The sequence below is a fragment of the Ambystoma mexicanum genome, chromosome 12, assembly GCF_040938575.1.
Source record: "Ambystoma mexicanum isolate Mex_15411 chromosome 12, UKY_AmexF1_1, whole genome shotgun sequence".
Classification (NCBI taxonomy): domain Eukaryota; kingdom Metazoa; phylum Chordata; class Amphibia; order Caudata; family Ambystomatidae; genus Ambystoma; species Ambystoma mexicanum.
The window spans coordinates 77,879,675-77,905,682 of record NC_090936.1 but is presented as its reverse complement, the minus strand read 5'-3'; the positions used below and the strand labels follow the sequence as shown (position 1 = coordinate 77,905,682).

The window sequence follows — 26,008 nt, the reverse complement described above, 5'->3', positions numbered from 1 at the left end:
TATAAATAATAAATGAATCATTGTCCTGCAAAATGGTTGATAATTTTGGTTCTATGCTTCCTGGCCTGAATCGATTTCCCGCAGTCCTTACAGTCCTCTTCATTGTAGACATGACTATATTTGTTAGTTGGGAAGGACATGGACTCCTGTAGACCACATTATTGCCCTGACAATTAGTATTTATACATGCAAACCATTTTCTTTCATTGTTTACACTGGAAACAATGACCCATATTTATAGCGGACGTCTGTTTAGTAATTCCTCAGTGTTGCTATGGTGACCTCCCCAGGTTCACAGAACACTTTTACCAAAAAGTGCTTTAAATTATTTAAATTTTTGAGGCAAAAATCACCTCACCAAATGATGAATCTATGTTGGACCTGTTGCATTTAATCAGTGCCAGTATCTTAAATGTTTACTCTGCTATATGAAGGGATGCATACTCTGCAGTTACACTGCATAAATCCTACTTTGGATGTCGGTGCGTTGCATGTCTGTGAGTCTGACTTGCTTGATAGCACTGTTTGCCATCTTCCATTGATAACCTCACATCTACAATGTTTCCTTTAGTTGCAAAGTGTGATCATTAAAATCTTTCATTTCATCAATTTCGCTAGATTCCAAGAAATTGCTTGTACACAAACGTTTCAAATAGGCTTGGTGGATGTAACTATTAAAATGCAAAAGTAAATTCTTCTGTCTCTTGAGGAAGCAGATACACTTTAGCCATCTAATTCTTTACTTTAATCTAGGAGTCTAGACCAAGGATGTGCAACCCAAGGCTCTCCATGTTTTGGACTGCAACTCGTATGATCCCTCCATTGCCTAATCTGGTTAGGGCTGATGGTAGTTGTATTCCAAAACATCTGGAGACCCAAATGTTGCAGAACCTTGGTGTAGAAACACCATTTATTTCGCTATCTACAGTTACTCTGCATTTAAGATAAGATTTACAGTAGTTGATCGAAGTGTGAAAATCAGTTAAAGCTCTGTCCGATTATTATGAACATCATGCGATTAATGTTTCATCGATTTTGTCAGAGTTAATAAAATCTAACTCTGATTTGCCCACTGAGGGCAAAAGTGGCCTCTATGAAGGTGCCTTTAATTTGCCCTTTACTTTTTGACTTGAAAATTAAGTATTTTTTTGTCTTGACCACCTCTTCTAGTTCATTAATGAATTTGCTTGGGAATTCATGAGGGAGTGGTCTTTGTTCTAATTTTGTGAAAACCCCTTTGATCGCATCTGTTTGAGGTATGTTTGTACATACTTTCTGTATTGAGGCGAGAGATCAGCAATTGTCTTTTCACACAAGCCACCACTTGAATAACTGGAATCATTTCCATCATGTACCAACGTTGGGAAAGAGTATTGTGCAAATGACCAAGATTGGCAAAGGCCAGAGAATCACACTTGGTGACATGTAAATGAAAGCAGAATATCTGTGCATTAGCAGTCAAAAAAGGAATGGTCAATTCGTTCACTATACAACCTCTGAACTCACCAGGCTGCTGGCAACTTGGGTGCAACTTGTAGAAGATTAGATCAGATTTACCATATAGATTAAGAATAAACAGACAGACCACATTCACTCAGCAGTGATCATCCAAGAGCGATGTTAGGTCAGACTTGGTATCCCTACATGACAGAATTCTCCTGCTTAAAAGTGCTGTAAGAATTGTTCTGAACTGAGTAAACTCTACTCCATTTATCAACTTCAAAAGGATGAATTAAAAAAACTGGAGCAGATGAAAGTGAACCAGAAGCGCTAACAGTCTGTATTAAGAGTAAAGCTGCATGTTTGTTCCTGAAGGGTGACTCCTGCACAGCGGCACACTAATAAAAGTAACAAAAAAATGAAATGGGTTTGCACTTAATGATCTGTAGTTTCTGTATGTCAAAATATGTACGTTTTCTTAAAAAAAATGTATTGAGTCGATAAATTCTCTCAAGATTTCATTTTTATGTTTACAATGCTGTTGATGCCGTGTGGTCTCTTTAAGGATTATTTTCATATATATTAAGTGAAACCTTTGTGGTCTTAATTCCTTACTTCCTATTCCTGATTTGGGAATGACCCAAATATCCTCAATTTTGGTGTCTTGTTTTTTTTTATTTCAAGTGACTTATTTTCCACATTAGTTATATCTTATTTGCAAGTTAGGAATATCTTCTATCTCTTGTTGTCTTGTCTTGAATTGCTTAATCTCCATATTTAAGGATATATCTTTTCCATATTTTAAATGATCCTCTCCATGCATTTGTCGTATAAAAGACGATTGGTGTAGATGTAGCAAGTTTAGGTAGTCTGCTCATTGATGGGATTGAGTGAAGGGGAAGGGAGCCTTCTGTAAACACGACGGAGAGCAAACGTCCTCATGCTTGAACCTGGTCACAAATTCTCCCATAACATAGGCCTAGTGGTATTTCAACCAATAAGGGAAGTGGAATCCACACTTGGGCCCCGATTGTATGCAACAATTGCCACACCTCCTCCTCTACCCCTTACAGGATGTAACTTATTTGCTAAATTTTGTTTGTCCTCCTTCGGGTGGTGCAACAGGAAGGACCTGCATGAAGTAAAAACGTAGCTTCACACAACCTTAATGTACAAGGCCAAATTGAGTTTTCCCTTGTGCTGCCTTGCCAATATTAAATGATGGTTTAGTTTTGATGTTGCAAATTATTTAAATGCCTAGATTTCTAACCTAACGCAAAGCTCATTTGAAACACCTGTGGCTGTTGCACAAGCCTTGCTTGGGGTAATTCTGGCTAGACTATTTGACAATAGATCCACTAGACTGACAAGTGGCAGTTGTCTTATTCATGCCATTTTGCTCTTCAAATGAAGTAAGTTTCCAATTCCCTGTCTTTTCTCATACCTGCAAAGTAACCATTCTAGAATTCAATAAACCATGAGTTTGGAATTGCCGCTGATATATCATTTGTTAGCCCCTCCTCCCTCATTCTGAAGTCCTCCAATTCACTTATCAAACTGCCCTCTCTTAATGCGTATCACCATTCTCAACACACCATTACATATTAACCGTGTTATATAATCTGTTGTCTTTCTAAGATTGCTTCAATGTTTAGTATTAATATTGTAAATTCTATAAAGGTTTAGTTGATGCTTTGGCCAAGTTGTGCATCTCATGAATGCATGCATCTGCTGTTCCTTTGCCAGTACTATGAAATGGTTTGTGAAAGAATATTAAAGGATATTTGAGTGTACATTATTTCACTTGCAGGATGCCCCAAAATCAGGCACCAGTTGCAGTTCTCGCTGTTCAAGTTCCCGACAGGATTCAGAAAGTACAAGGCCAGAATCCGAAACAGAGGATGTCTTGTGGGAAGATCTCCTGCACTGTGCTGAATGCCGTTCCTCATGTACCAGTGAGACGGATGCTGAAACGACCCATATCAATCCATGTGTAAAAAAGGAGTACAGAGATGACCCCTTTCATCAGGTTAGTTTATGTGCAATATTGTTGCTATCTGTCGCTGTACCATTCTGTGAGATCAACCTTTACTGTACATTTGCTTTCATTCTTCTGTGGGTAGCACTTAACGGTCTGTGGTGTGCATCTGAAAAGGTTTGTTAGGAAACATTTTTCTTTTAGACAACTTTCCCACCATATTCTATCGATTAAAAAAACTGTTTTGCTTTTGTTTTTGTACTTGTCCTGACTTTTTACATTGAAATGAAGCCTTCAGCTTCACTCTCATGGCTTTTTAGGTCATTTGGTTATGGGGAAACTGATCAGTCCTTCAGACTATTACTGGGAAACTGTTTACCTTTTGTCTTTTTACATTTAGTGCTCACACCATCTTTTAAAAATAAATAAAACTTTATACATTTAATATTTTACATCGACAATAAAATATAATACAATAACACAATGCTCATAGAATACTTTTACATCATATTAGCTTTATCAATAAAGAACACTTAAGGATTGAAATTAAAAATGAGGGGGAAAAACGTGTTAAACCTCTCTTAGACTATAATGAATAACTAAGCATTAAATACTCCCCAAATCCTTATCTAGTGCAGTGGGTATAATTTTGTATCGCCCTAGTCTTTTCCACTTGGGATTTTTGATTACTTATGTGTGCCTAAAGACAAGCTGGCGTGGCAGCAAACCGATATTTCGAGGGGATTGGGTCCTCCGACGTATTCCATATCTATGACATGTAATCACCACAGCTGTGCTGCTTCGGAAACTTTTCGGCCTCTGCGTCCTGCGTCGATGACGTCGATGCGCCAATTTTTGCATTCTTTTTAGTGTGCACATTCTTGCTTATCAAGCATGGCGATTGAACGAAACATGACTAGTTCCCTAAAATGGCCTTGCTATGAGATTTTTTGGTTGCCCTTTGCCCTTTTTCCTGCCTGCTCAAGTCAGGAAATCCCCTATAAGGTCATGCACTTTCCTGGAAAAAATGCTGCTTTCGTGGGGGGTTGAGGGGAGTGCAGATCCTTACCATTTGGTGGGCTTGGACCTGCTTCCAGCCAGGTTTTGGATAAGAAGAGGACTTCTGCAGCCATTTCTTGAAATCCGTGTTGGAGGAAAGTATCCTGTGCAGAAGAGCAGCTGACTAAAGATCTGCAGATGGCTCACAATGAGGCCTGGCATTCTTTCCTGCGTTTGGCCAGGTGAAGCCCCTGAGCGGTGCTGTAACCCTTGGACTAGTGGTGCCAACCAGTCTCCATGCATTCTCGTGGATCCAGCCTTCAGAATTGTCCCTGGACCGCCCAGTGGACTGACCAGCTCTCCAGTGGGCTACCTCGATAGAATAGTCACTGTTCTGTTTTCGTCGCCAGAACTTTGCTGGTTGCCAGTGCGTGCTACAAACCACCTTCCTGACTAGATTTAGCTTCCCAGCATCAAGGGTTACTACTCTGGAAGGTCTTCAACCACGACTGGAAAGATGCCTGCTGTGCTAGTGTGCAGTATCTTGAAGAGGTCTGCATCGGTGCCTTCTGCATTTCTTCGCAAAGGGTTGCACTCCGTTTCTGGAACCAACTGGAATCTTCGTTGCACCCGCAGTCCTGGGCATCTTCTACTGGATCCAACGGTGGGAACACCTACCTCCAGCAACCGCCCATAATCCCCCCCCCCCCACCCCCTCGTCGACCAGCCTAGTCACTTTGGACAAGCTGACTCAGGGAGTGGGGTAAGTAATTTTAATGCATTCACACCCTCTGTTCTCCTTAAAATAAACTTTAGTTATTCCATTCCATCACATTTTGATTGTTGGATCCAAAAGCTGTTAACTGAAAGATAGAAAATATATTTTACATACCTGTAACCTGTTGAATATCTTGTGGAACATTTTCACCACCACAAGAACTTTTCTTACATCTGTCCCCTCTCCTAAGAAGAGGCTCTGAGATTTTTGAGCACAAGGCCCCATACATTATACGTATTGGACTTATAAAGATTGGGCAGAATTCTTGTGAACTGGTTTCATTCTAATTCTCTTTTAGTTGACTAAGTTATTGTATACATTCCTAAAACCTTAAGTGACTATATATATATCATTAAGTATTGTGATATTACTACCTGCTTGATACATGTTTCTAGTTTGATTTTGGGCCGATATATTTGTTGTGCGTATTTATTGTTCGCTTGTAGGGCGTTTATACAGCAAGCAGGGCAAGGGGAGGGAACAAGGGAGTGAAACACATTAAAATACACACCATTTGAAAAATACTGGAGGGAAGAAGGAAAACAGAACAAACCTACTATGCCGTGTGAGTATTCCAGCGGAGGGGTGTGCTAAGGCAAGTGCTGAGGGTAGACTGAAGCTTGGGCGATAGGGTGTGGTAGGTCAGGGACCCGAGGATGCATAAGGGCCCAGGACACCAATCACAGCAACTGTGATATTAGCATAGGAGAGAAAAAGGGAAGGAGGGGGCAAAGAGGCAAGTCTTTAGGAGCTTCCATAAGAAAGTCCTGCTCAAGGCGCAGAAAGAAAGGGAGGCTGTTCATAGGAGTGAGCCAGCTGAGGAAAGCTATCGGCTGCCCTCGGTTTAGCAAAGCCCTTTACAAAGAGTTGGTGCCAGAGGAACGTAGAGGTCTAGAGGGAGAATATTTATTAAGATAAAGTTGAAGATAGTTGTCCCTGTGCTCAGACAGCCTTGTGGATGATGCAGATGGATTTGAATTTAATCTGTGCAGCAACAGGGAGCCAGTGAAGACTTTAGGGCAGGAGACATGTGATCCCTGGGCTTAAGGAACAAGGATAAGTCTTGCTGCCCTATTCTGGAGAGAGCGGAAGAAGGTAAATTCAGGAGGACGCTTTTGTAATAGTCAAGCCTAGAGAGAACCAGGGCTCGGGTAACATTGAGACTCTGGGGAAAGTGAGAAAAAGGAGAATGCCTTTGAGAAGGAAGAGCTGAAAGTGGGAATTCTCGGCAATGTCTTGTGTGTGAGGGAGGAAGGAGAGAGAATAGTTGAAGAGGACTCCAAGGTTTCTGGCTTCAGAAGGAGGAGCAAGGTGAGAGCCCATGGAGGAAGGCCAGAGTGAAGGGAAGTAGGAAGTAGGAGGGAGCAGGGGTCCCGATAGGAAGGATCTCACTTTTACAGGCGTTGATGCAGAGATCGTTGGAGGTGCACCAGGACTGGATGGCAGATAGGCAGTCAGGGATGATAGAAGGTGCAAGAGGGTCGGCAGGAAGTTTGAAAGATGCGGAACACTGGAAGTTGGGGGGGGGGGGGAGATGAGGCGTGCCGGCTGAGCAAAGTAGATGTTGCCAAGGGGAGAGTCTAGAACCCTGGGGGACACCACAGGTTGAGAAGGAAGTAGGAGAGAAGGTGCCCATGATGACTTGGGACGAGCGGGCAGTTAGTTATTATGTCAGCCAGTCCAGTGCCTTTCCGGAGATACCAAGGGTATCATGGAGCCTTTGTATGAGGATGGAATGGTTGACTGCGTCAAAGGCAGAGGAGAGATGGAGTAGGAAGAGGACAGCTGGGGAGTAGGAGTCCAGAGATACAAGCAGTTCTTCACTGGTGTTCAGAAAAACAGTTTCTGTGCCCCTGGATGCTCGTAATCCAGATTGAGGGTCGTGGAGACCATCAACAAGTTTGGTGTGCAAGTTGAGTTGGGGCAAGGCCAGCTTCTCCAGCAGTTTCCCCAGGAAGGGGGTGATGGAAATAGGGCGGTAGTTTGCAGGACAAGTAGGGTCTGCTGAAGGTTTTTCAGGAGGGAGCGCCCAAGGGAATGCTTGAGGGAGGAGGGGAAATATCTAGGCAAGAGAGCCAATGTTGTCCTTTATGGTTCTGGACGAGCAAGGAGGAAACCTGTTTAGAAGAGACCTTCATGGAGCGGATAACTCTAACTTCTTCAGGTGTGATAGGAGAGAAAAAAGGTGGGGGAGGCAGGAGGGTGGTGAGGGGCCAAGAGAGGCAAGTGTTATGAGATGGGTTGGGAGGGGGAGTAAGAAGGGTGTTCAGGATGTCCTGAGGTTTGGTGGTGAAGTGAGTGGCCAGTGAGTTGCAGAGGGCATGGGAAGGAGAAGGGGAGGAGGAGACTGCGGAAGGGTTGGCTAGTTCACTGCAGATCTTGAAAAGTTCAGCTGTGTTGTTGGATGCTCTGGAAACCTGTGCCTTTATGTGGGCTCTTTTCTTGGCATGGATGGAGTCTGTATGCCTTTGGAGCATGGAGCCGGCGACAGGCCAGTTTATCAGAGGAGGAGCCTGAGGTTTGCTGCTTCTTTTCTGCTGTGCTGCAGTTTTGTTTCAGGGTTGCAAGTTGAGTTGTACAAGGTGTTGCGCTTAGAGGCAGGTTTCAGACAGATCCTCATGACTGGGGGAAGAATGTCAAGAGTATCGGTGATAGCCAAGTGGAGGTTGCTGAGAGCAGAGTCAGTGGTAGAATCTGAGGTAGGGAGGTAAGTGGGGGGGGGCTGAAGGTGGAAGCGAAGGCAGCAGCTGACACTCGTTTCATCGGGTGGATGTTGGTGAACGAGGTTGGCAGGGCTTTTGGGGCCCGGTCAGAGGGCCAAAGGGACCCAGGTGGGAGGAGAGAATGGTCTGTCCAAGAGAGTGGGGTGACCAGTGGGGAGGAGACAGAGGTCGGAGTGGATGAGGGCATCCAGAGTGTGTCCAGCCGAGTAGGTTGGACCAGAAGGGAGAATGGTGAGGGATGGAGAAGTGCAGAGGTCAATGAAGAGTGGATGCTGTGACAGGGGAGTCCAATTGGATGTTGAAATCACCCAAGAGGAGGAGATTGGTGGTGGAAGAAAGTAAGGAAGAACAGAAATCGGCCCATTCAGAGAGGCACAGGGTGGTAGCGCCTGAAGGCCTGTAAATTGTAGCGATGGTCAGGGTGGAGGAGGGAGAGATGACCAACTTGCACACCAGGCTCTCAAAGGAAGAGTAGAGCTGGGTGGGTAAGATGGAAGAAGGCACCCACTTAGGGAAGATTAAGGCAGCCCCACCGCCAGCACAGTGAGGTTGAGGCTTGGAAATGATCTTGAAGCCGTCTGGGAGGAGGGAGTCAAAAGCAGTGACTGAGCTGGCATTGAACTGTGTCTTGGTAATTTACTTACCTGTCTAAATTGAATTGTGTGCTTCACTGTGTGGACTATTTGTGGTCCTCTGACCCACTCACTTTCTCCCGAGACTAAACCTTGGCGACTATCCACGCTTACCTTGATTGGGTTTGGCTAATCTCTCAGAATTGCCCTTTTCACTATATTTGGAGTGGCCTCCTAAAATCTGTCCACCAGGCCATATTCTAGAAATCCATCTTAAGTGATGTATTTGTTGGTGGGAGAAAGTGGAACTTGGGTTTGAGAGTGAGTGCAAGGTGATTGATTGAGACTAACAGAGAGAGAGAGAGTATGGGTTGAATGACACTGAGTGGGAGGTAACTGTGAGAGTGAAAGCAAGGTGACTGGGAGAAGGTGTGTATGGAGTATAGTAGTGTAGAGGGGGAGACTAGTTGCGTGGAGAGTAGGAGTAGAAAGGAGACATTGGATGGACAGGGAGTGAAAGAGAGGAGGAGAGTTGTTGAACGAGAGAGTGGGAGAAAGGGACAAGAAGGATAGAACATCAGGGTGAGGAGAACAAAAACGTGCAAGAAATGGAGTGTTGCACCTGGAAGATTGGAAGTATCTTGTCCTTGATAACATACTCCTTCTGTCCCTTCCCCTTTCCTCAATACTGTATGGATGTCCCTCGCTAGGGACGGGAGATGGAACATTTTTCATCATAAAAAAAAAAAACTTTTTCCCTTTTAAATTTAGAGGTGTGCTGGGGCTCGGCCTTGGGGGCATGTGTGCCCCTGACTCCGCCAGTCCCCTTTTCCACATGGACGGGAACAGACCACTTTCACCAGAGCTCCTGGGTTTGGCTTCGGCATTGTAATTCCACACACATTTCCCCGGACACTGTCTTCCTTTTTTTGGTCTTAACCCGGTACTTGGTACTCTGGCGCCACGCTCCTCCCCGGCGCATGTCGATGTCAGCAGGTGTCCAGCCTGCGAAGGGCTCTTCTCTACAACCGACCCCCATGCGCTTTGCCTATGCTGCCTACGCCCCGATCACGGCTGGGAGGGTTGTACCGTGTACAATGCACTCAAACCGCACGCTCTGAAGAACAGGTTAGCTCAGTGGAGGGAGCTCTTTGAACGGCCTCCTCCATAGGACTTGAAGTACTTTGTCAGATACAAGTCGCGGTCCAAGGTAGGGACACTTTTTTCCAACGCACCCTGTAAGGGCGATTCCTTCCCAAGGAAACGTCCGAGCCGGAGGGACCACTCAGGTTCTCGCACCAGCACAGGTACCGAAGCGGATTCAGATGTCTGAGGGGGTGCCTATACGCAACACTACCAGCGACTCAGCCGAGGCCAATACTCCTGCCAGGCCCTGTCCTGTGGTGCAGGTTAGGCCTCTAGCTCCACCGCTAAGAGTCCTGGAGGAGGCCGGGCCCAGCGAGGCAAGCACCACAGCGTTGGCAAAATGGCTGCAGCGCCAGACAAGATGGCTGCTCGTCCAATACCTCCCCCTGGTGCGGAGCAGGTAGGAGAACGAGTTCAAGTTGAGGCTGGTCTCAACCAGTTAAATGCCCTTCATCTTATCCTTCTACGTCACAGGGCAGATTTACTTGGCAACCAGCAAGGCAGAGTATGCACAGTCCCCAGCAGCCGCCCACTACTCAGTCAATATCACCTACCACCTCACCAGCCTGTGAGGACAGGTTTTTTTTGAGAAATTACTCATGCTCATGTCCATCCTTCGGTATGTTATTAGGAACATGCTCCCGCCGGTCCCATCGCCGGTGCCGATAGTCATTCCTCCTTTTCCTCCAGTGCCTTAGGCCCTCGTGCAGCCCCTGCTGCCCACGCCGGGTCCTTCGATTCTGGCTTCCCAGCCTCCCACAGTTCAGGTGGTTCCACGCCAGCCTCCACACCAGCTGCCAGCTCTGGTTCCCACGCCGCAGCCTTCGGCACCCAGCACTCCTCCACCCGCACCGGACCAGCCGGACACCCTGGTGGACACTGATGAGGAGGACCCCGACATGTCATCTGTCGAGGCCTTTCTTGAATGACTCTCAGGTTTGGCCGAGTACTTGGGGCTTCCAAAACCTGAGGTGGAACAACCCGGAGGCAGGGGTCCTTGCCGAGGTCCTCACACTATGCCCTGCGGCTACAACGGGGATCATGATGCAGAAGGATGTTGTCGCCTTGGCCAAAAGGGGATGGCTTAAACCCCTTTCGGCGCAGCCTACCAACCGACGCCTAGACGCTAAGTACAGGCAACTGGAGGGGGGGGTCCGCTCTTGCTGTTGGAGCACCCTCAACCGCACTCTTCGTTGATCGCTGTGGCATCACTCTACTCCAAGCCGCAGTCATCGGCGGCCACTTCATCTTCGGCACTTCTAGCAGAGGAGGAGATCTTGGAGGCTTATGATAAAAAGGTTTATTACAACGCCTTACCACACCTGCGTTAATCCAACGCAGACGCCATGCCAGCAGCCGTTGACCACAGGCTTTGGCAGGAAATAGTGGACTTCCTTCCAGAACTTCTGGTGCAGAGCTAGGCACATTTCAAGGCAGGGCTTGCAGAAGCTAAAATGGTGGCCCAGGAAATGGAATCCACCGTGGCACGCATAACGCCTCAGTCCGGGCCATCTGCATCGCCACGGACATGAGGACTGCCTGGCTATGGGCTACCATGTTTTAACCTGGAAGTCCAGGAATGCACATTGGACCTTCCATTCGTGGGTGGCGACCTTTTACATTCGACCACCGATGAGGAGCTAGATAAGAACAGCTCCCAAACTGCAAAGTCTTTAATCTCACGAAGGCCGTTGACAAGGGGTGAGTCTTTGTTGGGTTCCCGGGGCTTCCAGGAATGGAGGTCTAGGCAGCCTGACCATTCTGAGTCAGTACCGGCACAAACAGAAAGGGCAGAGCAAGGGCTTCTTTCAGTCCCCCTCCACTCCCCCAGCCTCGGAGCAAAAGAAGGCATGACACGCCCTTTGGATCCACATGTCTCCGGTGGGGGGCAGGCTTACCCTTCACGCACAGTCTTGGCATCAGATTTTCATGGACCCCCTGCATCCTATCCGTAGTGTCCACAGGGTACTGTCTACCAATTCCTCTCTCCTCCCCTCCACTCTCAGATTGGGACGGAAATCTGTTGGCGGAAATTCATTCGCTCGCGAGAGCCAGGCAGTGGAAGAAGTCCCAGCCTCCCAGCGAGACTTGGGCTTCTACTCCAGGATTTTCACCATACAAAAGAACCAGGCTGCCCTGAGAGTTGTATTGGACCTTTCCACCCTGAACCTCTTCCTCCCTCTTCAAAAATTCAAGATGGTTACGCCAGCGCTGATTGCGGAGACTATATGTGCTCCCTGGATCTGAAGGTCTACACGTCCCAATATGGCAGCCTCATCAGCCCTTTCTATGGTTCCGGATCATGGGCTTCCACTTTACAAGGTTCTACCCTTCGGCCTCAACTTAGCCACCAGGGTCTTTACTAGACTTATGAATGCAGTGGCAGCCCTTCTTAGGGCCCCAGGTCACCATGTCTACCTGTACCTGGACGACTAGCTCGTCAGGGCGACATCCCCGCAAGCGGTTCTACACACTTCCTTCGCCCTTATGAACACACTTCATGGACTGGGATTTTCCATCAATCTCAAGAAGTCCCAGCTGCAGCCTACACAGAGCCTGACTTTTCTGGGCCTCATCTGGGACACAAGCTCTGAGAGAGTTTTCCCCTCGGAGGACAAGATCACAGCCATCAAAAGGCCACAGGTCATTTTTTCAGCAGAGAGATGACCTCAGCCTGGTGGTAGCAGTATCTATTGGGTATCATGGCGGCTTTCCTACTGGCAGTATCTCACACCAGGCTCAAGATGAGGAGATAGCAGTTGCACTTGGCAGCCTCAAGGAATCAGCAGTGGGGCTCCCAAGCGGAGCTTGTCAGCATTCATCCTTTTCTCCACCAGGACCTCGTCTCGTGGTCCACAGACTACAACCTGCAGACAGGCAGGCCCTTCTGACAAGCAGCACCGCAAGTCACCATCACCATCACTAAAGATTCCTCCCTGGAAGGATGGGGCACTATTCTGGACAACCACAGCGTCCATGGACTCTGATCCCGCCAGGAGCAGGAGGCCCAGATCACTTGGTTGTAGCTAAAAGCTATCTGGCTCGCTCTCAAAGCTTTTCTGCCTCTCATCGGGGGCAAGGTGATCCTCATTCAAACGGACAATTCCACCAGCATGTATTACATCAACAAGCAAGGTGGCACCAGGTCCCCCCCTCGGTTTATTTGTATAGCGCACCAAACCCTCGGGTATCTGGGCACGTTAGATGTAATACATTTTTACAAGGCTACTTATCATTAAACCCATTTAGGCAAGTACATACAGTGTGGAACATCCACATATGATGGAGATATCGGACCAAATGGGTAAGTCATGGACAAATGCAAACACTTTTGTATACAATTTCATTGGAGCTAGTTTTACACCAAGCAGAGTGGTCATAGTACTTTAACAATCCATGGAATGAAGCTACATTTTTGTTACTTTTCTGACTGTGTATTGTGAGGGGACAGATCTTAAAGCTATGGGCATGGGGTTCCAAAGTTGGGCTGCCATTACTGGGAAACTGCTTCCTCCTGCTTTCTTTAGTTTGAAGTTGGGTACATTAAGGCGGTTTGCATGGAGAGATCTAATGGGGCGTGCAGAGGTGTCTATGTGTGTATAGTGAATTTGTCCACCAAGTATTTTGGGGCCAGGTTAGAGAGGCATTTAAAGATTAGATTCAAAGATTTAACTTTGATTCTGTCATTAATGGCAAGCCATTTTGTAGATCGTTTGGTATTGGAGATGTGCAGCAGTCTAGGTATACTCAAAGCAGTTCTGAGTGCATCATTTTCTAAAGTTTGCAATTTGCTAATGTTCTGTGCAGCCTAGCGGTCAGCATGTGGGAGTGGGTCCTGGAGAACAACATTCACTTGAGTGCAATCCACCTCCTGGGGGAGTCCAACCTGGAGGCGGACAGGCTCAGCAGACTGGGAGCAGACAATTATGAATGGTAATTGAACAATTTGGTCCTGCAGAGGATCTTCAGCAGATGGGGGCATCCTCGGGTGGATCGGTTTGCCACCTGGTACAACAGGAAGTGCCCTCAGTTCGCATCTTGGCAGGGTCCCAGCTCCCTGGGCAACGCCTTCCACATACAGTGGAACAGCATGACTGCATATGCATTCCCCCCCCACTGCCCTGATTCATAGGGCGATCTTTAAGATAAGAGAATCATGTCACCTCAGCATCATTCTGAAAGCTCCCTGGTGGCCGGTGAGACGATGGTTCTCGGAGCTGCTCAGCCTCTTGGACGAACCTCTCATTCACCTGCCATTGGGCCCAGCTCAGCTTCTATCGCAGCAGGGGGGCAGTGTCATCCACCCCGCCCCGCAGAAGTTAGCCCTCGCAGCGTGGTTCCTGAGCAGATCACACTAAAGCATCTTCGGCTGTCTCAGCCTAACCTAGACATCATTCAGGGGGCTAGAAGCAATGCAACTAGGAGCCAGTACAAGAGCAAATGGTCTAGGTGTTGCCACTGGGCAGGTTATAAGGAGATTGACCCGCTTACTTGCACATTGGACGACGTGCTATCCTTCTCTACACAACTGGCACACTCAGGAGTGCAAATAGGCACATGCCGTACCTACCTGGCGGCCATAGGAGCCTACAGGAACTTGGCAGACGTTTTCTCTTCCACCAACCCTGTGGTTAGGCAACATCTGACGGGCCTCACCAGACTCTACCCGCCTATCAAAAAACCACACCCTGTGTGGGACCCCAATGTAGTGTTCGGTGCCCTGGCACACAAACCTTTCGAACCAATGGAGTCCAGGGACATCAGGCTTGTCACCATTAAAACAGCTCTCTTGGTGGGGCTTATGTCTGCGCGCATGGTTTGCAAAATCCAGGCTCTGGTGGCTTCAGAACCATACACTACTTTTTACAGCTATAAGGTCGTCCTGAGACTGCTTCCCGCGTTGTAGTCTCTTTCCATCTAAATGATAGTGTTACCTACTTTCTTTGCTGATCCTAAGGACGATGCTCAAAGGGTCTTGCACTGTCTGGACGTCAGGCACGCTCTGAAATTCTCTCTGGACAGGACCAAGAGCTTCCGCAAGTCGGACGCTCTATTTGTCTCTTTTGGGCAGGGGTCAAGGTTGGGTTAATAGACTTCCAACACCTCTATAGCAAGGTGGATCGTTTCGACCATCAAGGAGGCCTATGAGGGGCAACACAAACCGCTTCATCTAACATGCATGCCCCCGCTGTCAGAGCCAAGGCCACGGCGGTTGCATTCTAGAGACGCGGCAGGTCATCAGCAGGGCGGCTACCTGGGCCACCCCCTTCGGGGCCTTCTGCAAGCACTACTGTTTGGTTGCCGGCTCTAGGTCTGACGCAGCTTTCGGAACAGGGAGTACTAAGGAACTTGTTTTCTTAAGGAGGGTCTCCTCTCCACCCCGGGGCTTCATTCAGTTGTAATTAAAAATCATCATTTAGCAATAAGACCTTTTGGAGGTAATTATATTTAGAAGTGTGATGTTTGGGTTATGTTTTTTATTATAAGAAAATTGTACAAAAATTCCTTAATGAGATTTCAGGAATCACTTCCTTCCCCAAAGCAAGATGTAGGGTTGGTCCTGCAGCAGTGATTGGAGTAAACAATTGATGAGGTAGTTTGGAATGTTGATCAGAGTTCTAAACTGCCTTTCATTTTAGTAGCCATAGTGGCAGGTTGCAGTTTCCTTAGCTCCAGTGACTTTTTAAGTATATTTGATCCTTAGTAATCCTTTAAGAAAATTTTAGAATTTAATGGACAATTTTTATGAAGCTATCCGGAAATCTGTGAATTACTGAAATGATGAAGCAAGCTAAGTCATTTAAACTACAAAGTTTTACATCGAGAAATTTATATTCGAAGTTATTACTATAAAAGAAAAAGACTGTGTGATATCTACGTTAACCTTTATTGATTTTTGGTTTAAGAAAATTGTTCCGAGTTTATTTTTGAATTTCCATTGTTGCGCATATTTTTGAATCGAAATTTACTTGCGCGCGTGTAATATTACTAACAATGCGCGCGTAATTCTTCTTTAGCGCTTCACTTGTTAGTTTGTTTATTCTGATATTCGCTCGTTTTCAGTTCTACCGCGAGCGTTTATTTTCTGTTAGAAATACGCAGTGCATGGTTTAGAAGTTAGAGTAAGGAACCCTGCATACGTCTCTGTGCGCGTAATTACATCGTGATGCTTTTCCAGGAAGTGATCATAATCACAGGACAATTGCATTGCATTGCGTATGTGAAGCGTCGTGACGTTTCTTCAGGAAGCAATCGTTCCTTCAGGACAACTGCGTATGTGAAGCGTCGTGACGTTTCTTCAGAAAGCGATCGTTCCTTCAGGACTACTGCGTACGTGAAGCGTCGTGTCGTCTGAATCCTTCTGGAAACGAACTGTTCACGGTAATCGTTTCACTTGAGTCGATCTGTTAAGGAGTCTACATTTTTCATCAGATGGACGTTTTGAGTGTTACTAACTCAACTTATGCAATAAACTCTTTTCAGAATCAATAAATACTAGGATTAGTATTTATGGAGAAGTTTTTTTTTATGTATAATATTTTTGTATAAATAAGATTGAATTCATCAGTCAGCTAAATACAAGTCAAGACATTTCCTAAGAAATCCTTCCACAGTAAAAGAAAGCAGAGACTTTGATTACCGAATTCAATATTTCAATTCTACAAACTGAATAAACCTATAGGCATCAGAGCATAGGCTACAGGTATTTAAAGAGAAGGGTGGTATTATGATAATAATATTAGTAATGTGGATTTTTAATTAATATATATATATATATATACTGTCTCTTAGATTTCACAGACACTGAGACCTGAAGCGTCTACCAACTCCAGAGAACTCCAGTGCCAGCCAGTGAAGATCTGTCTTTTGTTGTTTTATCCTCCATTCCCCTTTCCCCTTGGGTTTGCCAGCTAGGTAGTTTTATCTTGTAGGACTGTTTGGCAGGCAGACTTGGGGGTCTGGTGGGCCAGCATCACTCCTGAAGGAAGATACAAGACTGGATCTGACAGCTCCTCATGTCATCGCACACAAACATGACAGCAAAATTCGATAAGGAATATGGCCAATGGACTTCCAAGCGGTGTAGGCTTGGAGGGCAATGAGGAATCTGTGGGAGAAAAATCCATAAAAAGACAATTACTGCTAAGTAATTTAGCCTTCAATTCATTGCATTTTCCCACTGATTCTTCATCTTGATAGACTCCCAAAGACATAGCCATGCTGGAGGAGGATTGCAAGTTAAACCAAGAAGCTCTGGAGGACCGTCCTACTAAAACAGGCTTCAGCCCCTCAGAGCAAGTCCAAGCTGTAAGGCTTGGGAAATGTGTTTGGGGAGGACCATGTTGCTGCGCGACAGATGTCTTTGACGGGTACTCACCTTTGCAGAGCAGAGAATGTTGCAACAACTTTTGGTAGAATGGCCCTGCTGGAACCACCTTGGCTGCGGACTGATAACATTCTGAAATGCTCAGCACTATCCATCCTGAGATAGTTTGCCTAGTGACTGCTCACCCCATCGTGGATTGTGAAAAGGCGACAAACAGCTGGTCATCCCTCCTAAAGTAACATGTTCTGGCCAGGAGAACATACACACCCTCTTGACATCCAACCTGTGGACCCTCTCCTGTTCCTTAGAAGTATGTGGGGAGGGTAAAATGCTGGAAGGTCTATACTCTGACTTAGATGGGATTCAGACACCACCGTTGGCAAAATGTTAGTGTACCTTTAGGGAGACCTTTTCCTTAAACTTTAAGGGGTCATTACTAGAGTGTCTGCAACTCACTGATACTTCTAGCGGATGTGATTGCCTCCAAAAAGACGGTTTTCATTGTGACGAGTCTGATGGGAGCTGAATGCAAATGCTCAAGTGGAGCCACCATCACAAATGTTAGGGCAAGATTCAGATCCCATTCCAGGACTACAAAAGGCAAAGGGAGGAAGCAATTAACGAGGCCCTTCAAATATTGTGCCACCAAAGGAATGGGAAGGAAGGATCCCTGTTCAGGTGTTCTCTTAAAGATTACCAGAGCTGCCAGATACACATTCTCTGTGCCCACTTGCAGGTGTGGTTTAGCAAAGGCCAACAAAACCTTAGTCAATGATAAGTGGGACATGACATGGGGTCCACCCCTTTCGCCTGGCACCAAGTGACAAAACTTCTCCATCTGCATGCATACAGGAACTTAGTGGAAGGTCTGTGTGCAGCCAATGGCACCTCTTAGTCAAGGTTTCAGTCTCCGTACCGCAGCATCTCAAGAGCCACACATACAGGTTGAGTGAGTCTTGGTTCGGGTGAAGCACATTGCCTCCCAACTTTGACAAAAGTTCTGCCCTCTGAGAAGGTTGGAGAGGTGGGCATAGAACCAGTTCCAGGAGATCCGGGTAGCACGCCATTCTCACCCCCACTCTGGGGAGATAAGGATCAAGTGAACCCTGAATCTCTGCAACTTCCACCAATACCAGTCATTCCTTGGGTTCTCAGGAACACATAATAGAGTGAATAACCACTCGACTGAGAATGCGTCCCCCAAAGCTCCGCTGGGGCAGAAATGCCCTCAAACAGAACTGCCTTCACTTCATGTTGCCTACTGTAACAAACCACAAACCAACTGGGTCAAGATCTCTGCATTGGCTTCCAGGCATAGCTCCCACTCATGGGAGACTGAGCTCTACCGGCTCACTGCGTCTGCCAATCCATTCTCTACCCTTGCCAGATGAGCTGCAAAGACTGAGATGTTGTTCTGTAGCATCCAGAACCGTAGCTTCATGGCCTCCCTGCACAGAGGTAGTGACCTCGCACCTACCTGCTGTTAGGACAGTACTCTTACGTCCCATCCCCTTTCCTCCATACTGTACGGGAGTCCAACGTTCATGCCTGACAGAGGCACCCGTCCAACGCCATTCCAGGAATTCAGCAAAGAATGAGTGTCAAGGTGGGACGGGCCTCAACCAGGTACGTGGCCTACAGTCTACCCCTCTTTTGCGCAGGGCAGGTTTCCTTTGCATCCATATGGTCAGGGTATGCAGTGGCTCCAGCAGCTTCCCGCTACTCCATCAGCACCCCTGCCACCTCCTCGACCAGTAAAGAGGTTCTCTTCGAGAAGTTACTCGGCCTTATGAAGTCACCTCGGATGGGCGGTTATCAAAGACGCTATCGGGGAAGTCCTTCCCGGGTATTACCCAAATTGACCTTTTACAAATGACCTTTTGCACAATTGACCTAATTATAGTGGTCCTAATGGACCTTCTGCACAATTGACCTTTATATTAGTTTAGTTATTTTATATGTGTATTGGGTTGGTTTTGGGTTATAAATGATATAAGGGGGTTGGGTGGCGAATTGCAGGGGGTTTTGGATTGGGTGGTGGGTGTTTCCCCCCACATATATGTCCTAATTGACCTTCTAAATGAGGTCAATTGTGAAAAGGTTAATTAGTATACAACCCCTTCCCGCAATGCTAGTGGCACCACGGACGCCTCTATTGGTGCCCCAGGCCCCGGCGTAGCTGCCTCCTCCGGCTCCCCAGCCGACTCTTCAGGTGGCTCCGTACCAACCTCTTCCGCCTCCTCAGCCTCCGGCTGCGGTCCTCAGCCTCCAGTGCCAACTACTCCTCCTCCTCTGCAGGATCCCCCAGATCCACAGGATATGGATGAGGAGGAGGATCTGGACACGCCATCCTCAGCCAGGGCCTTCCACAAACGTCTTGCTGGGCTGGCAGGGTATCTGGGCCTGCCCCAACTGGAGGTCGAGCAGCTAGCAGAGGGGGTCCTGGCGGAAGTCCTCATGTGAAGCCCCTCTGCTGAAACGGGGATTCCAATGCAAACCGATGTAGCCGCCTCCTCTTGCGGCACTGCTAGGCAAGGAGAAGATCATCTTGGAGGCGTACTCCTATTCCAACGCATCCTTGCATCTTCGTCAGGCCAACGCAGATGCCATGCTGGCTGCCGCCAACCAAAGATTATGGTGGGAAATTGCGGGCTTCCTTCCGGAACTCCCCGCCCAGAGCCAATCACACATTAAGGCGGGGCAGCATGTGGGAGTGGGCCCTGGAGTGGGCCCTGGAAAATGACATTTACATCACAGCAGTCCACCTCCTGAGGGAATCCATCCTGGAAGCGGACAGGCTCAGCAGGCTGGCAGCAGACAATTACGAGTGGCAGCTAAACGTCCTCATTTTTCAGGAGATCTTCAACAGGTGGTGTCACCCCCCGGTGGATCTCTTTGCCACCTGGCATAACTAGAAGTGTCCCCAGTTTGCATCCTGGCATGGTCGGGACCCCAGCTCTCTGGGCGACGCATTTCACCTCCAGTGGTCCGGCATGAAAGCCTATGCCTTTCTGCCCACGCCCCTGATTCACAGGGTAATTTGCAAAATCAAATCTCGCCAACTCATCAGTCTAATAGCTCGATGGTGGCCGGCCAGGCCATGGTTTTCGGAGCTGCTCAGTCTCTCGGAAGTGCCCCCGATTCACCTCCCGATGGGCCCAGCACATCATCTGGCACAGCAGGGGGGCAGAGTCATCCACCCGGCGCCAGGGAAACTAGCCCTTACAGCGTGGTACCTGAGCAGGTAATGCTTCAGCACCTCAGCCTCTCACAGGCCAATCTGGAGAACATATAGGGCACCAGGAGCAAGGCTACCATGGCCCAGTACAAAAGCAAATGGACCAGATTCTGCCACTGGGCAGACTCCAAGGGAATCGACCCCCTGGTGTGCACCTTGGACGACATACTCTCCTTCTCGGCGCACCTCACCCACGCAGGTGGACACCTGCCGCACATAACTCTCAGCCATTGGGCTTACAGGAACTCTGAGGAAGGCATCTTCTCTTCCAATCCTATCGTCAAACATTTGGCGGGGCTCGCAAGGCTCTACCCGCCCGTCAAGAGTCTGTACCCCGTGTGTGTCCTCAACATAGTGTTGGGCGCCCTGGCACACAAACCGTTTGAGCCAATGGCTTCCGCAGACATCAGGCTGGTCACCATCAAGACAGCCTTACTAGTCGGCCTCACATCTGCTCGTAGAGTCAGCGAAATCCAGGCGCTGGTCGCCTCGGAACCATATACTACCTTTCACAGGGACAAAGTAGTCCTGTGGACACACCCAGCATTTCTGCCCAAGGTGCTGCCTGCTTTCCACTTAAACAAGGATATAGTCCTTCCTACGTTCTTTGCCGATCCTAAGGACGAAGCACACAGTGCTGCACTGCCTGGATATCGGGCATGCCCTGAAATTGTACTTGGAAAGGACCAAGGGCTTCTGCAAGTCGGACACTGTCACTTTCAGAGGCTCAAGACCATGTTATCAGGCCTCCATGTCCCGCTGGATGGTCTCAGCCATCAAAGAAGTGTATGTGGGCTAGCACAAGCTGCTGCCGGCCAACATGCATGCCCACGCAGTCAGGGCTAAGGCAACGGCCATCGCATTCCATCCCCATGTCCCTTGCAAGTCATAAGCAGAGCGGCCACTTGGGCCTCTCCCTCGGCTTTCTGCAAGCATTACTGTTTGGATGCCGACTCTAGATCTGATGCGACTTTCGGACAGGCGGTTCTCAGGAACCTATTTGTTTAAGGAGGGTCTCCTCTCCACCCTGGGGCTACATTCAGTTGTAATCCCCCATGCAGTATGGAGGAAAGGGGACGGGACGTAAGAGTAATTATAAGTTGCTCATCGTAGTGACTAACGTACTTGGTGCATAGTCCCCTTTCCTCCATATGTCCCACCAACCTACCCCCTAATAATACTGGTGTCATTAGGCAGTGTTAAATCTATTGTTGATGAATCAATGGGACTGAGGTGTGGCGGCTGAGTCGGGGCAGCGCCTGCTCCCTGGGCCACACCCCGGCGCGCCTATATCTTTAAAGGGCAACAAGATTTTTTTTCTGGTGAAAAAGGTTCTGTCCCGTCCCTCGGAAGGGACGCCCATGCAGTATGGAGGAAAGGGCACTATGGACTGAGTACGTTAGTCACTACGATGAGTAACTTATAATTTCTCATCTTACCATCTGAGGCAGGTGAGTGCGTGTGGCGGCTGAGGAGCCCCCCGGGCCCTTATTTCCTATATTTGCAGGGTAGCCTTTGCGCCTGCAGCGCTGTTGTTGTCCCCTTCCATCCAGCCCCTCTCGTATCCATTTCCCTGATTCCTCCCGCCTCCCGACCCTCCCACCTCCCCTGATTGGCTGATCCCGCCGGTGCTTCCAGGCCTAGAGACCTGCTGCCCTCGCTGCACGCCTCTTACCATCTGAGGCAGGTGAGTGCGTGTGGCCGCTGAGGAGCCCCCTGGGCCCTTATTTTCTATATTTGCTGACCCCTGCCCCTCTCCCCCCGCCCCTGCTTCCTTCACTGGGAAGCCTTCTTCACTGGTCTTCAAGTGCAGCCCTCTGCCTGGTAGCCCCAAGACCAAAGGCGGCCCCAACAGAGGCGACTCCAGGAAGTGCCGGTAGTCGTCCACAGGGGAAGCCAGGTGCCAGCCGTCAACCATCAGCTACAAGGACCAGTAAGGTAGGAGTGGCCTGGGTTAGGAGTAGATCAACCACTCTACCCTATAATCCTAGCCACTTAACATACCGATATAAAACAGTTACAAAATGTATCAGAGTTTCTGTTCCGAAATTGTATTGTAAGATATTCAGATTGCATTGATAGGCCTCTCTCCCACTATACAGGTCTCCCAAATTTAGCAGGGTCTCTGTTCCAAAATTGTATGGTATGATATTGAGATTGCATCGATAGGCCTCTCTCCCAGTATACAGGTCCCCCAAACTCATCAGGGGTTCTGTCCCCAAGTTGTATTGTATGATATTCTGGTTGTTCTAATAGGCCTCTCCAGGCCCCCCAAATTGATCAGGGGTTCTGGTCCCAAGTTGTATTGTATGATATTCTGATTGTTCTAATAGGCCTCTCCAGGCCCCCCAAATTGATCAGGGGTTCTGGTCCCAAACTGTAGAGTATGATGTTCTGTTTGCATTGATAGGCCTCTCTCCCACTATACACGTCTCCCAAACTCGGCAAGGGCTCCATTCCCAAACTGTATCGTGTGACACTCAGATTGCATTGATAGGCCTCTCTCTCACTATACAGGTCTCCCACACTCATCAGGGGTTCTGTCCCCAAGCTGCATTGTATGATCTGATTGCATTAATAGGCCTCTCTCCCACTATACAAGTCTCCAAAATGTATTAGGGGGTTCTACCCCAAATTGTACTGTACGATATTCAGATTGCATTGGTGGGCCTCCCACCCACTATACAGGCCTGCTCCCAAACTATATTGTATCATATTCCGATTGCACTGATAGGCCTCTCTCCCACTACACAGGTCTTCCAAACCTGGCGGGGGTTCTGTCCCCTAAATTGCATTGCATGATGTTCAGACTGCATTGATGGGCTTCTCTCCCACTGTATAGGTCTCCCGAATCCAACAGCGGTTCTGACCCCAAAATTGCATTGTATGACATTCAGATTGCATAGTTAAAACTGTCTCCCAGTATACAGGTCCCCCAAATCCATCAGGGGTTCTGTCCCCAAGTTGTATTACATGATGTTCGGATTGCAGTGAGAGACCTCACTCCCACTGTACAGGTCTCCCAATACTATTAGGGGTTTTATTCCAAAATTGCATTGTATGACAGTCCGATCGCTTTGATAAGTTGTATTGTATATTCAGATTACATTGATAGGCCTCTCTCCCACTATACAGGCCTCCCAAAAACCATTAGGGGTTCTATTCCAAAATTGTATTGTATGACATTCGGATTGCATTGAGGGGACTCTCCCACCGTGCAGGCCTCCCAATTTTAGCGGGGGCTCTGGTCCCATACCGCATTGTATGTTATTCAGTTTACATTGATAGGCCTCTCTCCCAATACACAGGTCTCCCAAATATAGCAGGGGTTCTATCGCCAAAATTGCATCTTGTGCCATTCAGATTACAGCGATGGGCCTCTCTCCCACTACACAGGTCTCCCAAATTTAGCAGGGACTCCGCCCCGAAGTTTTTTGAATCATAAGAATTACAATACTCCTTAGGGTCCCTCCTACCATACGAGACTCTAGAACATAGTCAGAACGAGCCTCAAGCACAAACTTAGCTTAACCACCTTAACATACTCCCAGAGAGGACTAGACTGTGATAGAATAGTTCTATCCGCCCTTATCCTTTCAGAGAGACCTACACAGACAGTACTGAACTTTGACCTACACCCCTGACAACAGCACGCCCAGCACCAAAACCCCACCAGACAGCGCTCAGAGGACACAAAAACCGACCCACCGGAAGAACAGATGGCACAAAAGCTCCTAAGCCTACCAATACAAGAAGAAATACCAGCACTCCCATCACAAGACACAGCAGCCAACCACTCAACCGGCACCTCCGCACTGAGCACCAAAATGCCCCAGACCAGAAAGTGACGACGAGAAAGGGCACAAGACAAGGCTGCACTGGAAACAGGCACACAAATCCAACCTACCACCGAAGCAACAACCTCAAATAGTAGAAACACAACGTCAAAAACCAAAATGACCAGAACAAAACTCCAAAGGGAAAACTCCCTATATCTCACACCATACCTCGCAACAACCCCAGAACCAGGATACCCCAACGACACAGAGACAGCAAGACAAAGAAAATCCCGAGACAACCAGAAAAAAGACGGGAACACCCAAGAAGAAGGTGGCCAGAGTCTGACCCCATGACCCCATACATCACAAGAACAGAAGGACACCCCCATACCGGACATAACGACGACGAAGATCTTATAACCAACAACCCAAACATGAACCTAACAGACCAATTCAACGAAGAAGAAGCCTTCACGGACCTTCACCAAACCAGCACAAATGTAGAAGCAACATCTCTGAACAGCCAAGCTTTCAATCTAGCAGACCGCCTCAATGAAGATGCAGCCTCTGCTGATCTTCATACACCCTCCTACAATGAAGATACAACCTTTGCTGATCCTCATCCAACCCCAATGAACGCCAACAATGATGCACTGCAACCAAACAACCACAAACCAAAACAAGGTACAACCAACAAGCAAAACCACACCAATAAGATCCACTGCAACCTCATCAATGCAAGATCAATGTCGAAACATGCCACTGAGATATACGATCTGCTCTGCGACGGAGGGATCGACATCCTATTTGTAACAGAAACCTGGCTAGACGACAATTACAAGATCACCCTCAACAACTGCTTACCTGAATACTTCAAATGCGTCCAATCAAACTGAAAAACCAAAGGAGGGGGGGGGGGGCTGGCAATCATTCACAAGGAGCACCTGGATATCAAACTGGAAGAGCCACTAATCATCGATAAATGTGAATCCATAATCATACGTCCAGCAGTAACATCCAAAACAAACTTGAAATTCATACTAATAGATAGACCACCAACCTACGATGCAACCTTCGTAGATTCCTTCACAGACACAATTACCGTCCTAGCCATCAAACACAATCACCTGATAGTCCTAGGAGATTTCAACATCTGGTTTGAAGGAGAAAGCACAACCAACAAAAATCGCTAACCAGCTAACTAGCAGCAATGAACCTACAACAACTAGTCAAAGGAGCAACACACTCGGCAGGGCATACGCTTGATGCAATCTTCGCTAACAAACTACTCCTCACCACGGCACCCCCAATTCAAATACCCTGGAGCGACCACCTCATCATCCCCTTCGTAATCAAAATGACCAGGCTAACAATCAACCGGACAAAACAACAAAAACCATGAGAAGAATTTGGAGAACCATCAAAAACTCCAACCTGCATGAACTTCTGGAGCTAAACAAACCACACCCAACATTCATGGAAGAAGTTGACCTGGACAAAAAGGTTGCCCTGCTGCATTCCTGGATTATCACTACTATAGACAACATCGCCAAAGAAAAACCCTTTGCTTCCGCTAATAAACGGTCTATGGCAAAATGGTTCACGCCACTACTTTGCACCATGAAACGAAAAAACCGAACACTAGAACTTGATTGGAGAAAACAAAACGACGCGGCGGAAAAACTGAAATTCCTACAGCACAACCGGGCTTACAAAAAGAAAATACAAAAAGCAAAGAGGAAACACTACGACCACCGAATCTTCGAAGCACCAAACACCCAAAAAGAGCTCTTCAAAATCATAAACGAAATCAAAAATCCTCCAGGATGTAACAACACACCAACCCCGTCCGCGAAACTCTGCAACGATCTTGCAGACCACTTCAAAAATAAAATCACCAACATCCAACAAACCATTCAAAGCAGACCGTCTGATCTGACCACAACCTACACCTGAGAGTAACACCCAGACAAACTACGACGCTTTCCAGAAATATCAGTGGAGACATTCGTCAAACTGGTGAATGAA

The 26,008-nt window shown here is 47.6% G+C and overlaps 1 protein-coding gene across 2 annotated transcripts in view; it reads left to right on the top strand.

Annotated features, from left to right (window-relative positions):
- The window catches only part of PHTF2 (putative homeodomain transcription factor 2), a 1,000,056-nt gene that overhangs the window by 774,749 nt on the left and 199,299 nt on the right, over positions 1-26,008 (top strand). For both annotated transcript variants that reach the window (XM_069628039.1, XM_069628040.1), the window contains one exon: positions 3,251-3,469. In XM_069628039.1, coding sequence (XP_069484140.1) covers positions 3,251-3,469 — 219 coding nt within the window. The remainder of the gene's footprint in view (positions 1-3,250; positions 3,470-26,008) is intronic.